This window comes from Myotis nattereri, assembly GCF_964212035.1.
Source record: "Myotis nattereri genome assembly, chromosome: 14".
NCBI classification, from domain to species: Eukaryota; Metazoa; Chordata; class Mammalia; order Chiroptera; family Vespertilionidae; genus Myotis; species Myotis nattereri.
In genome coordinates, this window is record NC_138089.1 from 61,695,426 (window position 1) to 61,707,993 (window position 12,568).

The window sequence follows — 12,568 nt, forward strand, 5'->3', positions numbered from 1 at the left end:
CTGCCCTCCCCTCTGGAGAGGCTGTCTGCCAGGGTGGGGGCAGACGGGAGCCCTTGGTGGCCTGACACAGAGGGGTTTGGTAGATGAGACTGTGAGCCTGCTGTTGGGAGACTGTCCCCTGTCCTGGAGGCCCAGGACGCCTGAGGGCAGCAGTCCTCGGAAAGACCCCTAGGAGTTCGTGGGGAGGATGAGGACCCGCACTGCAGTCCTCCCTGGCCGGCAGGTGGGCCGGGCACTCTGCCCCAGGCCTCGTCCTGGCCCAGTGGCCCCTTATTAAGCACCAGCCCCCAGGGCCCTCTGCAGGCGAGGCTCTGTGGGTGGGGACTGGGGCTGCCGAGCCAGGGGCCCCAGTCTGTGGAGACTCAGCTGCGGGGACAGGGGCACGTGCGTGTGGCAGTCCCCGGTGTGACTCTGGTCCCTCGTGGTTCCCTCACAGAGGTCTCGGGCTCTGCCACGGTGGGCGTGGCTGTCCCAGCCCTCCACGGTGTCCTGCCAGTCCCCTTAGCCCTTACCGGCCGCGCCCAGCACAGATCTTGCCATCAGAGTCCAGGGACGATGTACCAGTGGCCCCGGCACGGAGGCTCTGAGGACGAGGCCAGGTTGGGAACCAGTGGGCGATGACCAGCCCTGTCTTTCAGGAGTCACTCAGCCAGGGCTCTGCTGTGTGACCATCTACAGTTGGGGTGTCTCTGGCCCTCAGCTCCCGTAACTGTCAGAGGAAGATAATCCTGGGGAGACGCTGGTGAATGCTGCTCGGGCCCCCCAGCCCCAGCTCCCATGGCAGCCCGCAGGGTGGGCAGGGCCTTGGGAGAGCTGCCAGCCAGCTGCTGAGGGATGCGGGGCTGAGGCGCAGAGGGCGGGCCCACAGCACCTCTGTCCCCGGCCTCCTCCTCCGGGGCCGCTCCAGAGAGGAAGGGGGAAGTCACAGCTGTGGCTTCGTCAGTCTGGCCTGCACGTGTCTGCGGTGACCCAGACTGTCCCCCGTTCACGCCGTCTCTGCCGTCTCTGCTGCGCAGGGAACTCAGGCTGCGGAACTATGTCCCCGAGGACGAGGACCTGAAGAGGAGGCGGGTGCCCCAGGCCAAGCCCGTGGCAGGTAGGTGCTGGTCTCTGCTCGGGCACTGTCAGTGCCTCCACTGAAAGGAAGCTGGGCCTCTAGCACCCTCCCCACCACTTCCTGGCAGGTGCACACGTGGTCAGTGTTGGTGACCGCAGAGAAGCAGGCCGGGCTCTGCCCTGTTCGCACCCGACTGGGGGGCCTCCCAGGGGCCTTGGAGGGAAGAGGCCTCATCTCAGAGGAACCCTCTGGGCTGAGAAGTGGTGCCCGGACCCATGAAGGTCAGAGAGAGGCCCCGATGAGGGCAGGTGCTGCAAGAGCAGGGCAGGCGGACGCCGACCAGGTGGAGGTGTGACAGCGCCAGGCCCAGAGGCCGGGAGAGGTGGTCTGCGGTGGGTGAGGGCCGCCGCCGAGGGCTGCAGTCTGCAAGTGTGGGCAGCAGCCAGGAGCCAGGAGCATCGGCCAGCAGTGGCCTGTCCCCAGCCACCTGCACCAGAGATGCTGGGGTTCTTGTCACGCAGGTCCCTGACTCTTTTAAAAAAAACTTCATTTTTGCTTTCAATTCGATGAGTGAATAAATACATTATCTTGTAAAACAGCAAAGTGCTGCCTTTTCAGCCACACCCATCTGCTTCCTCATCTACTTTGCCCCTGAAATTCCCATGTGTCCCGGGTGTTTTGGGCGCCACTGTGGTGGGCCCAGTGGCACCTTGTGGGGAGGGGGCAGTGAGGCAGGACAGAGGAGAGGGACAGGGAGCTGGTCCCATGCCTCGGGGGCAGTACCCATGGCTGGAGGGGGGAGGCAGGACGGGGGCCCTGAGGGAATGTGGGGCCTGGCCTGGCAGAAGCCTGTAGAGCCCAGGTTTGGTGTGAGGGCTCCCAGCGTCTGTGCCCCAGGGCCAGGGTCCCCGGTCACTGCCTGGAGGCCCAGGGTGCGCCGAGTGCACCTCCAGGTGGCCGTCCCCGTCTGGGAGCACGGGAGATGGGAGGAAATCCTGGACCCCTGGAGACTGGGGACAGCCGGTCTTCTGGGCCCTGCCCAGAACCTACTTTGGATGTATTCACAGCTGGAGGCGAAGTCTGGCTCTGACTACGCCAGCTGCCTGCTTTGCCCGGATGGCTTTCATCCTGAGAGCCCCCAGCCTTCCTCCAGAGCCACCTTCCAGGGTCTTCCGTCTGGCTGGCTGGGGGCCAAGGGGACAAGGTCCCCAGGACCTGCCTGCACCCTCTTCCCTTGCCGTGGCTGCAGCTGCTGTCACCAGGCAAGTGGCAGCCTCTCCCAGCCCCCCTTGTTGTCTTGTGCCCTCTAGTGGAAGAGAAGGTGAGGGAGCAACTGGAGGCCGCCAAGCCCGAGCCAGTCATTGAGGAAGTGGTGAGTGGCAGGGTGGCGAGTGGCCCGTTCTCGCCGCTCCCGAGGCCTTTTCTCCTGCACCTGCTCTCCGCCCCCCTCCCTTCTCGTCCCTTCTTGTTTCCCTTTCCACCTCCCACGTCCCCTCACCCCTGCTTCCTCCTTTTCTTCCTCCTGTTTTCCTACCTCTGCCCATCTCCCTCCTTCCTTTGGGGTGGGGCCCCTCTGGCCCTGACAGGTGTCTCCTTCCTCCCCAGGACCTGGCCAACCTCGCACCCCGGAAGCCGGACTGGTAAGCGTTGCAAGGGGAGAACCTGAGCAGACGGGGGGCGGGAGCGCTTGGTGCCGGGCCTGGGCCAGGGTAGGCCTCGTCCTCTCGTCTGTAAGTCTGTCAGGGACAGCGCCAGAGGGAGGTGTTTAAAGTTGATGAAATGAGCTTGGGGCCTACGTCCTGGGAACCCAGAGCCAGGGGACAGCGTGGGTGCCTTCTGGGCGCTCCGGGTGGAGGAGGAGCAGGACTCGGCGCGCTGGGCAGGTCGCTTCTGAGCAGTGACTGAGGGGCCAGAGGAGCCGTCCGCCTCGCACACCTGGGCTTCAGTGGGTGGGTCTCTGGGCTGGTCCCTGCCTCCCTGGGCTGGGAGGGATGGCAGGTGCTGAATTCGGAGGCGCAGGAAGTGGGCGGAGCGTCCTGGCTAGTTCCTGGTGCCCGAGGGGCTGCAGGCAAGGTGGGCTCGGGGCCACATCGGGCCAGTCGTCAGCCTCTGGCCTCCTGCCACCTCCCTGCGGTAGGGACCTCAAGAGAGACGTAGCCAAGAAGCTGGAGAAGCTGGAGAAGCGGACCCAGAGGGCCATCGCCGAGCTGATCCGTGAGTGCAGGCCTGGCGAGGTGGGTCCCTGCCCTCCGGGTGGCAGCCCAGGTACAGGGCCTCTCTCACCCCCGTCTGCTGTCCATCCAGGTGAGAGGCTGAAAGGCCAGGAGGACAGCCTGGCCTCTGCAGTGGACGCCACCAATGAACAAGAGGCCTGCGACTCCGACTGAGGCCTGCCCCATGGGAGGAAGGTGTTGGACAGCGTGGGGGCCGAGCTGGCCATCACTTCCCGTTTGCCTTCAGAGCAGTGGCTCCCCACCCCATCAGGGGGAGCCCGCCATGGGGAGAGCCAGCTCCTTGTCTCCCGAGCAGCTCTGTGGCCTGCGCACGTATGTGTACATGTATATATTGTGGACTTTCTTTTCTGTAAATAGAAATAAGCAGACCCCTGTGTGTGGCAGAAATCTATCAAATATTTCCTGGGTCCTTGGGGTGCTTGAGTTTGGGTCCCAGACAGGGTGTGTAGAGGTAATGCTTGATTGAGAAAGCCCTGTGTGGGGCTGAGCATATGGGCTGACCTTCCGGGCTCAGTCCTTGGGCAGCGGTCATCTCAGAACCCTGGAGGGACAGAGGTCTGACAGAGTCTGGAGACCTGCGTGGGGCTAGGCTTGCAGTGTTTCGTGGGGCAGCTAGAGAGGCTCCCCCTGCTCTGTGGGCCCCTCGCAGTGGGACAGAGGGAGGAGCCTGGGTCCGTGCAGGGGTCAGCTTGGACCCATTGCCACCACGATTGAAATTGAGGTTCCATGGAAAAGGAAGAGAGAAAGGATGCTGGGAGGGCAGCCAGCAGGGCCTGCCACAGGCGGTAGGAAGAAATGGTGAGCAAAGATAGGTAGACATTGCAAAAATCAGCATTGACTGATCTAGCAAGACAGAGGTAACAACAAAAAAAGACACAAATTAATATAAATATTAGGAGTGAAATAAGGTGATCACTACAGATTCCCCAGACACAAAAGGACAGGAAGGGGGTATTGTAAGTAAATGCCCATGTGAGTTTGACAGGCTGATGAAATGAACCAATTCCTTGAAAAGCATAAACTACAATTCACTCCAGATGAAGGAGGTCATTTGCATAGCCCTGTAACTATTAAAGACCCTGAATTCATAATTAAAAAACCTCTGAAAAATCTCCAAGCCCAGGTGGTTTTACTGGAGAATTAATATACAGGTTTAATGCAACTCCTATCAAAATCCTAATAAAATCTTTAAGTGTAGACAGGATTATTGTAAAACGGATCAGGAGCCCTGACCAGTTTGGCTCAGTGGATAGAGTGTCAGCCCGAGGACTGAAGGGTCCCAGGTTTGATTCCGGTCAAGGGCACACACCTCGGTTACAGGCTCTGCCTCTGGCCCCAGTCAGGGCGCGTGTGAGCAACCAGTCCATGTGTCTCACATCGATGTTCCTCTCTCTGTCTCTCTTCCTTCCACTCTATAAAATTCAATAGAAAAAATATCCTCATGAGGAATAACAAAAAAAGTGAAATACATCAGGAAAGGCAAAAGAACTAGAATAGCTCAAACAAGTCTGAACTCGAAGACTAAAGCATGGGGAGTCTTTAACCTTCCCAAGACTCACTGTGAAGCTACCGGGCTGGTGGAAGGCAGGCAGAGATCATGGGAGAGAACGGGCACGTCAGAAGTGGCCACTCATGCGTGACAGAGCTGGGCACGTCAGAAGTGGCCACTCGTGTGTGAGCTCGTGGAGGAAACACGGTCTTCAGCACGCGGTGCTGGAGCCATGGGACAGCCATAGGCTGAGAGGAGCCCCAACCGAAGCCTTGGACCTGACAGAAGTCAACATGGGTCAGAGGGTTGAATGTAAAATGTAAAACTATAACAACTTCCAGGAGAAAACATTCAGGACCCCAAGCTTGGTAAAGAATTCTTAGGACATGAGACCAAAAGCACAACCCATAGAAAGGATATTGTGAAATTTGACTTTGCCAAAATGAAACGCTTTTGCTCCCACAAAGTCTGAGGAGAATGAAAAGAAAAGCTACAGACAGAAAATATTTGCAGAGCGATTATCTGATAAAAGCCTCCTAACTAAAACATTATAAGGCATTATCAAAACGCAACAGTAAAAAGGGGGAAAAAAGTCCGATAGAAAATGGAAAAAAGACAAGAAGGGACACTTTTCCAGGTGATATCAGCGGCAGACACGTGAAAGCTACTGAGCACCACCGGCCATCAGGGAAGTGCCAGTCGAAGCCATGAGGAGACGCCGGATACCTGTACGAACAGCATCAGTGAAGCCGGTGATAAATGCTGGCAGGACCTGGACGAGCGGAAAACCTCACACATTGTAGGCAGGAAGTAAACACTAGTTAACTCTGGGAAATACTTGTGCAATTTCCTCAGAAACTAAATGTGTACTTAACATAAAACCCAGCACCCATTCTCCTGGCCCAGAAATCAGCTGTCCATGCAGACAGCAGTACAGGAGCAGAGAGAGTCCACAGAGGCTCGTAGCAGCCTGGTGTGTCATCGCCATGATGTGTCAGTTTAAAGGAACACACAGAGTGGAGGTTGCCAAGTCGTCGCCAGACCTAGATCTAGGCTCAGTGTGATTTCCTTGCCTTCAGTTTGAAATGAAAACATTGCCCCCAAAAGGGTGAAATGAGCATGGCAAGGAGTTCCTCGCACATGGCATGCAATCTTCCAGGGTGTTCCTTCCCGGTCCTGTACTCAGGACTACCCAAGTGGACAATTTAAGGTGTTTTTTGTTTTGTTTTTTTTGACAATTTAAGTTTTATTCTGTGAAAACACACACCCACAGCTCTGGCCCAATGGCTCGGTTGGAGCATCGTCCCGTACACCAAAAGGTTGTGGGTTCAATCCCCGGTCAGGGTGCGTATGGGAGGCAACTGATGTTTCTCTTCCCCCTTCTTCTCTCTCTAAAATTCATTAAAAAATATATCCTTGGATGAGGATTAAAAAAAAACCCAAATTCCCTTTGATGGATTAAACCGGTGCATCTGTGCCATGGAATACCACTCAGCAGTGAACGGCACGGCAGGAGATTGAAGGGATGGCTGGGAGGAGTGAAAAGTACACGCATGTAGTAAAGATCATGTCTTATAGGATTTCCTCTGTGATGTTCATGAAATGACAAAATCATAGAGAAGGAACAGATGGGTGGCTGCCAAGGTTTAGGAATGGTGGGACTAGGAAGGAGTATCGTGAGGGAGATCTCTGTGGTGTTGGAATAGCTTTTGATGGCAGTGGGGATTACGCAAGTGCACACGTGTGATCACGTGGAATGAACCACACATGTCACTTCTGGATTTATTGTGCTACTAGTGGCCTGGTGCACAAATTCGTGCACATTGAAAGGAAATTAATTAGAAGAAATATTTTAATATCGCTATTTGCCCTTTCTCTGTAATAGAAGTATCAACCAAACTCACAATTGACAATGACAGATGGAAACACACATGTGTGATTGGTGCCAGTGAGAGCTCTATGTGTATCACGCATGCACAAGTCAGCTTAGCCATATATATACATATATACATACACGTAGAGTTACGTTGGAGATCCATTCCTGCTGCGTGACGTAACACGATTTTCATCGTAAGTTGGAACCCACCTACATAAGCACCTACGTCACTCACATGGAGCACAGACACAGCAGTAATTAAGTGAAACAGTAAAAAAAAAAAATTAAAAGATAACAATTTCTGACTTTTACTTGTGGTAGATAAATAATAAAAAACATAAAGCACATATGTACAATGTCAAAATAATGAAATTTGTTTTTTAATAAATGGAGATGGCGATGTAACCACGAAATGACATACATTGAGTCCGATGTAACCTGAAGACTGTCTGTATTGTAGAACATGCAGGGAAAACAAAGAGTAAATATTTAACTGCAGCCGTGTTTGACTACATTCTGCGCAGTGAGAAAACCTGAAGTCATTTTCAAGGTCCACCATTTCTTCTTTTCAATTGGGTCAAGTTTCTAAGCTTTCTAAATCTCCATTTTCAGCTAATGAAAAGAAAATAGGATTCTACCAAGTCTCCTATCTACCTACTCCAGGACTTCTGTGAGGATCATATGAGATGAGGCACGGGAAAATGCTTCACAGACATTTGGTTACAGTGTAAAGTGTTTGCACCTGGCTATGAAGCAAGTGGTGTTCCTGGGCTGAAGAAACTCCAAGGAGGCTAGTTGCTAGGGAGAGGAAGCCGGACGTTGCTACGTGATGTCATTACCCGGACAGAGGGAAGGACACTTAGCATATTAGCTTTTTATATAGCTAGATAGTATGGAAGCTGTGACTCCCATCCAGGGAAGCTGGGTGAGTAGTACACAGGATGCTCTGTATTCTCTTTAACTCCTATGAATCTGTTTCACCAAAATAAGTTTAAAAATATTTTCCGTGAGCAAAGAAAACGGTAAAACATGTTAATAAATTGTGTAAATTTTTTTTTTGTTAATCCTCACCCGAGGATATTTTTCATTGATCTTTTAGAGAGAGGGAAAGACAGACAGAAACATCGATTGGTTGCCTCCTGCACATGCCCCTACCAGGGCCCCGGCTGGGGAGGAGCCTGCAACCAAGGTATGTGTCCTTGACTGGAATCGAACCCAGGACCCTTTGGTCTGCAGGCCGACTGCTCTATCCACTGAGACAAACCTGCTAGGGCAGTGTGTGTGTAAATGTTTTTTAAAGTATGCTTTCTGTGTTTAAAAATACAGTAAGATTTCAAGAGTCTTGTGAAGAGCGGATGCGGTAGTTCACAGTTGGTCACAGTGAGTCCTGGCCTTGGTGAGAGTCAGGTGGGACTCTGACCCCAGCGACCCCTTTGTCATTGGGTTGAGGAAGCGGGCCAGGGGTGACAGTGCCCAGCTCTGTGGACGGAGCCCTGGTGTGCCCAGTGCTACCAGCTCACCAGGACAGCCCTGCTGACCTCCCAACACGCCAGCACCCTCCTGTTTGAAAGCCTCTGGGTCATCTCAGGAGGGTGTCAGGCCTGGGACGTTCCGCAGCCGTGTGGATGCCGCAGTGAGTGAGGGCAGAGTTTGTCAGAGAAGGGCACAGCCCGGAAAGTCCCAGGGAAAGATTCTGTCCAGCCCCGTAGGCTGCAAGCCAAGGTGTGCGAAGGTGACCGGTTTGGGCAAATCTGCTCCCCTGGACTCGGCCTGTCCACCCTGTTGGGGTTCATGCTGCTGCTCACCAGCTTCAGGTGCCTCTCCTCGGGGTTCTGGCCAGGCCCAGGCCTGCCGCAGCACTGCCCACCTGCCAGAGCCGGGCATTTGTTGGTCCTGTGTCCTGAGTGCCTTCTGGTGCTGGCGCTGTCCCAGGGGCTGCCTTCTAGGAGCTGGCCTTCCAGGCGGTCTCAGGGCCTGTGGGAGACCCTCCCTCCAGCCAGTCTCGAGGCCTCGCTGGCTGGGCATTGCAGTGGGACAGCGAGTGGTGGGATCTGGTCCTCAGGGTGCAGCAAGAGCCCCCGACCCGAGATGGCAGGAGAGTCTCCATGAGCCTTATCCCCTCTGTCCTCACACGGCCACTGGGGGGCAGCAAGACACTGGCGGGGCCCTGGCAGCCGTGTGGGTCAGTGCAGCCTGCTTTCCCGCAGCTGAAGTGTCTTGTGCAATGCACCCCACCCCCTTTCCCACAGGGTCTGTTTCGTTTAAGTGGCTGATACCAGAGATGATCCCGAGAGTGGGGCTCAGTCAACCCAGAACCCAGCACCGTGGGGGCCGTGTCCTGGGGACAGCAGCACCCCAGCCCCACCCCCACCCAATGCTGGCCTTGCCCCGGCTCCAGGCACAGGCTTCTTGGGGCCTGGCCTCCAGTGGAGTGCCTTAGTGCCTCCCAGCCCTGGGACACCACCAGCCCTCCAAGCACCGGCAGCCTCGTCTCTCGTGGGCATGTGAGGGGTGCGCACGTGGGGTGGGCAGAATAGCGGGGTGTGGAGCCCAGTAGCCTGGTGGGTGGGCCCACCTGGAGGGTCCCGTCCCCTGAGCCCCCGGCCAGGCCTGAGCATTTGTTGGCTCCAAGATGCCTGTTGTCTCAGGGGCCATCCAGGTGGTGTGTGTGAGGAGAATGTTGGGGGTTCACCCACCAGATGGGCCGGGACCGACAAGTGGGTGATTCATAGCGGAGTGGGTGTGCGCAGGCCTGGCCTCGGGTGCCGTGGGCTGGGCAGGGTGTCGGGCTGCATTTCCCGGCCAGCCTGCCCTCTGTATTTACTGGTTTTCTTTAAAAGTTCCCATTACTCAGGCCTCCTGTGGGCACAGACAGAAATAAATCCCGCACGGCAGCCCCGCCGGGAGCCGGAATCCGACGCCTCCACGGCCGGAAGAGGCCCCTGTGCAGAGGCTCGGCCACGGTGGCCCACACATGCCCCATGTCACAGTGCGGCCCGCACGGGTGTGCCCCCACAGCCCCCCCCACACACGCACACACACACGCACATACACTGTGCGCACACACACACACACACACACACACACACTGTGCGACCCGCACAGGTATGCCCCCACAACCCCCCCACACACACACACACTGTGCACACACACATACACTGTGCACACACGCGCACACACACACTGTGCACACTGGGTCACAGTGCGACCCACACAGGTGTGCCCCCACAGCCCCCCGCCCACACACACACACTGTGCACACACATACACTGTGCGACCCGCACAGGTATGCCCCCCACAGCCCCCCCACACGCGCACACTGTGCGCACACACACACACACACACACACACACTGTGCACACTGGGTCACAGTGCGACCCGCACAGGTATGCCCCCACAGCCCCCCCCCACGCGCACACTGTGCACACACACACACACACACTGCACACTGGGTCACAGTGCGACCCACACAGGTATGCCCCCACAGCCCCCCACCCACACGCACACACACTGTGCACACGGGGTCACAGTCCTCCTCAAGGCGCCAAGCGGCCAGTGGGGAGGCCGTGCGCTGGGGCATGAGAGTGGCCTCCTGGGAACGCAGGCCCAGGCTGCCAGGGCTTCTGAATTTTTAAGAGAAACTGGAAAGCTGAGTTTTTATGTGAAATATCCTGATTTTAAATGTTGGCTCAAGATGTTGAAAATACCGCGAGGGCCAAACCAAACATGACTCTGGGCCAAATTCCACCCACAGGCGGCGTTCTCAGACCACGGGTCCACACAGACACACATGCACAGACGTACATACAAACACACACACACACAGACATACATACAAACACAGATACACATACACATGCACACACACATAGACACACCAAAAGACATGCGAGACATAGATATACAAATGCATACAAAACAGACAGACACAGGCACACACACATAGACATACATACAAACACAGACACAGGTACACACACAATAGAACCAGGAACTGACACAAATAGACACAAGACAGGCACACAGACAAGCAGATGTGCACACATACAAGTATATACACACACGTACAAATGTACACACACACACACACACACACACACACACACACACCCAACAGACGCTGCACACCTCTCACGGATGTGGGGGAGCTCGGGGCAGGTCGCCTGACTGGCCTCCAGGCAGGGCCAGAGCATGGTGGCTCACCAGGCTGCCTGACTCGACGCTGGAGCCGGAAAAGGCTGCTGGGCAGAGGGTCTGGGAGGGGCAGTGGTCAGGGCTGCCTGCAGAGCTCAGCGTGGGGGTCGAGGGGCCAGGTGAAGGGCCTCGTGTACCAGGGTCCGGGGGCGTTTGGACCACAGGTTCTGAGGCTCTGAGAAGGGCGCTTGGGTGGCCATGAGCCCACCCTCCCATGCCCTGAACCAGCCTGGCCTGTCCCCTCTTCACCACTGGGCCGCAGGCCACATCCCCCCAGTGGCTCTGAGGACTGAACGGAGTTCCCGTCAGGACTTGGGGAGGGGATGGAACCCACCTCTACCCACTAACGCGGAGCAGGAGGGGCCTAATTAATGCGGCTCACCAAGGGGCCTTCCCCCGCGGATGGGAGGTCTTCTGCCTCCCGGCCCCTGGCCTGACCCCCAGGCCCTGGACTGGGAGCTGCACAGGATCCACATCCACGCTCCCCACCCCCCACCCCCGCCCCGCCTCAGGTCCCTCCCTGCAAGGCTGAGGCGGGTGAAGGAGGACTCGTCTGCCCAAGGGAAGGCTAAGGGCCTTGCCCAGGCAGGCAGAACCCAGACTGGGGGCGCTCCCACGGCCCGGCGCCCTGGGGGCCTGACCTGCTTGGAAGGACGGCTGCATGGCCGGGATCACGGCGCAAGGAGGCCCAGGCCCGGCTCCCCAGCCGCTGTGCCAGCAGCAGCTCTGCCCAGCCAGGCGTGTTTCCGTTGGCCACGGCAGCCTCGGCTGGCATCTGCCGCGCTGGCTGAGGACCCGCCTGCCTGTGTGCTCAGCGAGACCCGCTCCTCAGCCCCCTCTGCCTGGGTCCCCGCGTGCAGACCTGCCTTCTAACAACCAGCCAGAGCCAGGACCTGCTCGACCCCCAGGTAGGGTCATGTCCCCTTTGAACTTCAGAGAACTCGGTCCCCTTCCTCTGCCTGCCCCTCCCATGACCCCAGGCAAGGACTGAAGTTGTGGAGCATCACACCTGCCCCCTCTGGTGGGCCCAGCTCCGCCTTCGTCGAGAACAGCGGTTGCCAACTTTTTGGACCTCACGGACCACCATGGTCCGCGGACCACTGGTTGGCGACCGCTGGTGTAGAAGGCATTGCAGGCTGAAGATGGGCACAGCCGTCCCTTCGATGACCCTGGACTCCCCCAGACCCCACTCTGCGTGGGAGCTGTGGGATCACCCAGCCGCCCCTGCAGCCTGGCCTGTGCTCCAGGCCCCCCAGGAGGGGGCATCCTTCTAGGGGTCTTCAGAGGCCCTCTCACAGGTGGGAGCTGGAGACCATCTTCCTGGCCCAACTTGGAGTCCAGGGTAGCCCACAAGGTGCCTGGACACTGAGGCCGAGGCGGCTGGGGTCGGGGTCCTGGGCTCCCTCCTCCCGGCTGCCGCCTCGCTGGTGTTTACATGTTCCCTGCGGCTTGGCCGGCCCGCGAGGCCGTGACGGGAGAAGTGACCACCTGGCTCCAGCCCCTGCTCAAGGCAAACAGGGTCCTGACTGCCCGCCAGGCCCACTGGGAGCCCCCTTTGCCAGCACCTGGATGGCCCGGGTGAGGCTCGGGCCCGGGTGGGGCGGCCAGCCATGGCCCAGGAGGTCCTGCCCCAGGGGCCTGGATGCGGTAAGAGTTCCTGCCCTGGCATCCAGTGCGGGGGGGGGGGGGGGGGGGGGGCGGGGCATGCCCAGCCTGAG

General features: G+C 57.4%; 1 protein-coding gene across 4 annotated transcripts in view; it reads left to right on the forward strand.

Moving 5' to 3' along the window:
* Nucleotides 1-12,568, forward strand: part of CCDC12 (coiled-coil domain containing 12) — a 55,897-nt gene that overhangs the window by 33,589 nt on the left and 9,740 nt on the right. Inside the window, exons 3-8 of one of the 4 annotated variants that reach the window (XR_013996807.1) lie at nucleotides 1,017-1,096; nucleotides 2,368-2,429; nucleotides 2,663-2,697; nucleotides 3,195-3,271; nucleotides 3,362-3,603; nucleotides 5,418-7,074. Coding sequence is in view for 1 of the 4 variants with exons in the window: in XM_081106355.1 (XP_080962481.1) it covers nucleotides 1,017-1,096; nucleotides 2,368-2,429; nucleotides 2,663-2,697; nucleotides 3,195-3,271; nucleotides 3,362-3,444 (337 nt within the window). In the remaining 3 variants the exon portion in view is untranslated. Of the gene's footprint in view, nucleotides 1-1,016; nucleotides 1,097-2,367; nucleotides 2,430-2,662; nucleotides 2,698-3,194; nucleotides 3,272-3,361; nucleotides 3,668-4,719; nucleotides 5,380-5,417; nucleotides 7,075-12,568 lie in introns of those variants that run through there. The other 3 variants (XR_013996808.1, XR_013996806.1, XM_081106355.1) reach the window with 3 other exon arrangements.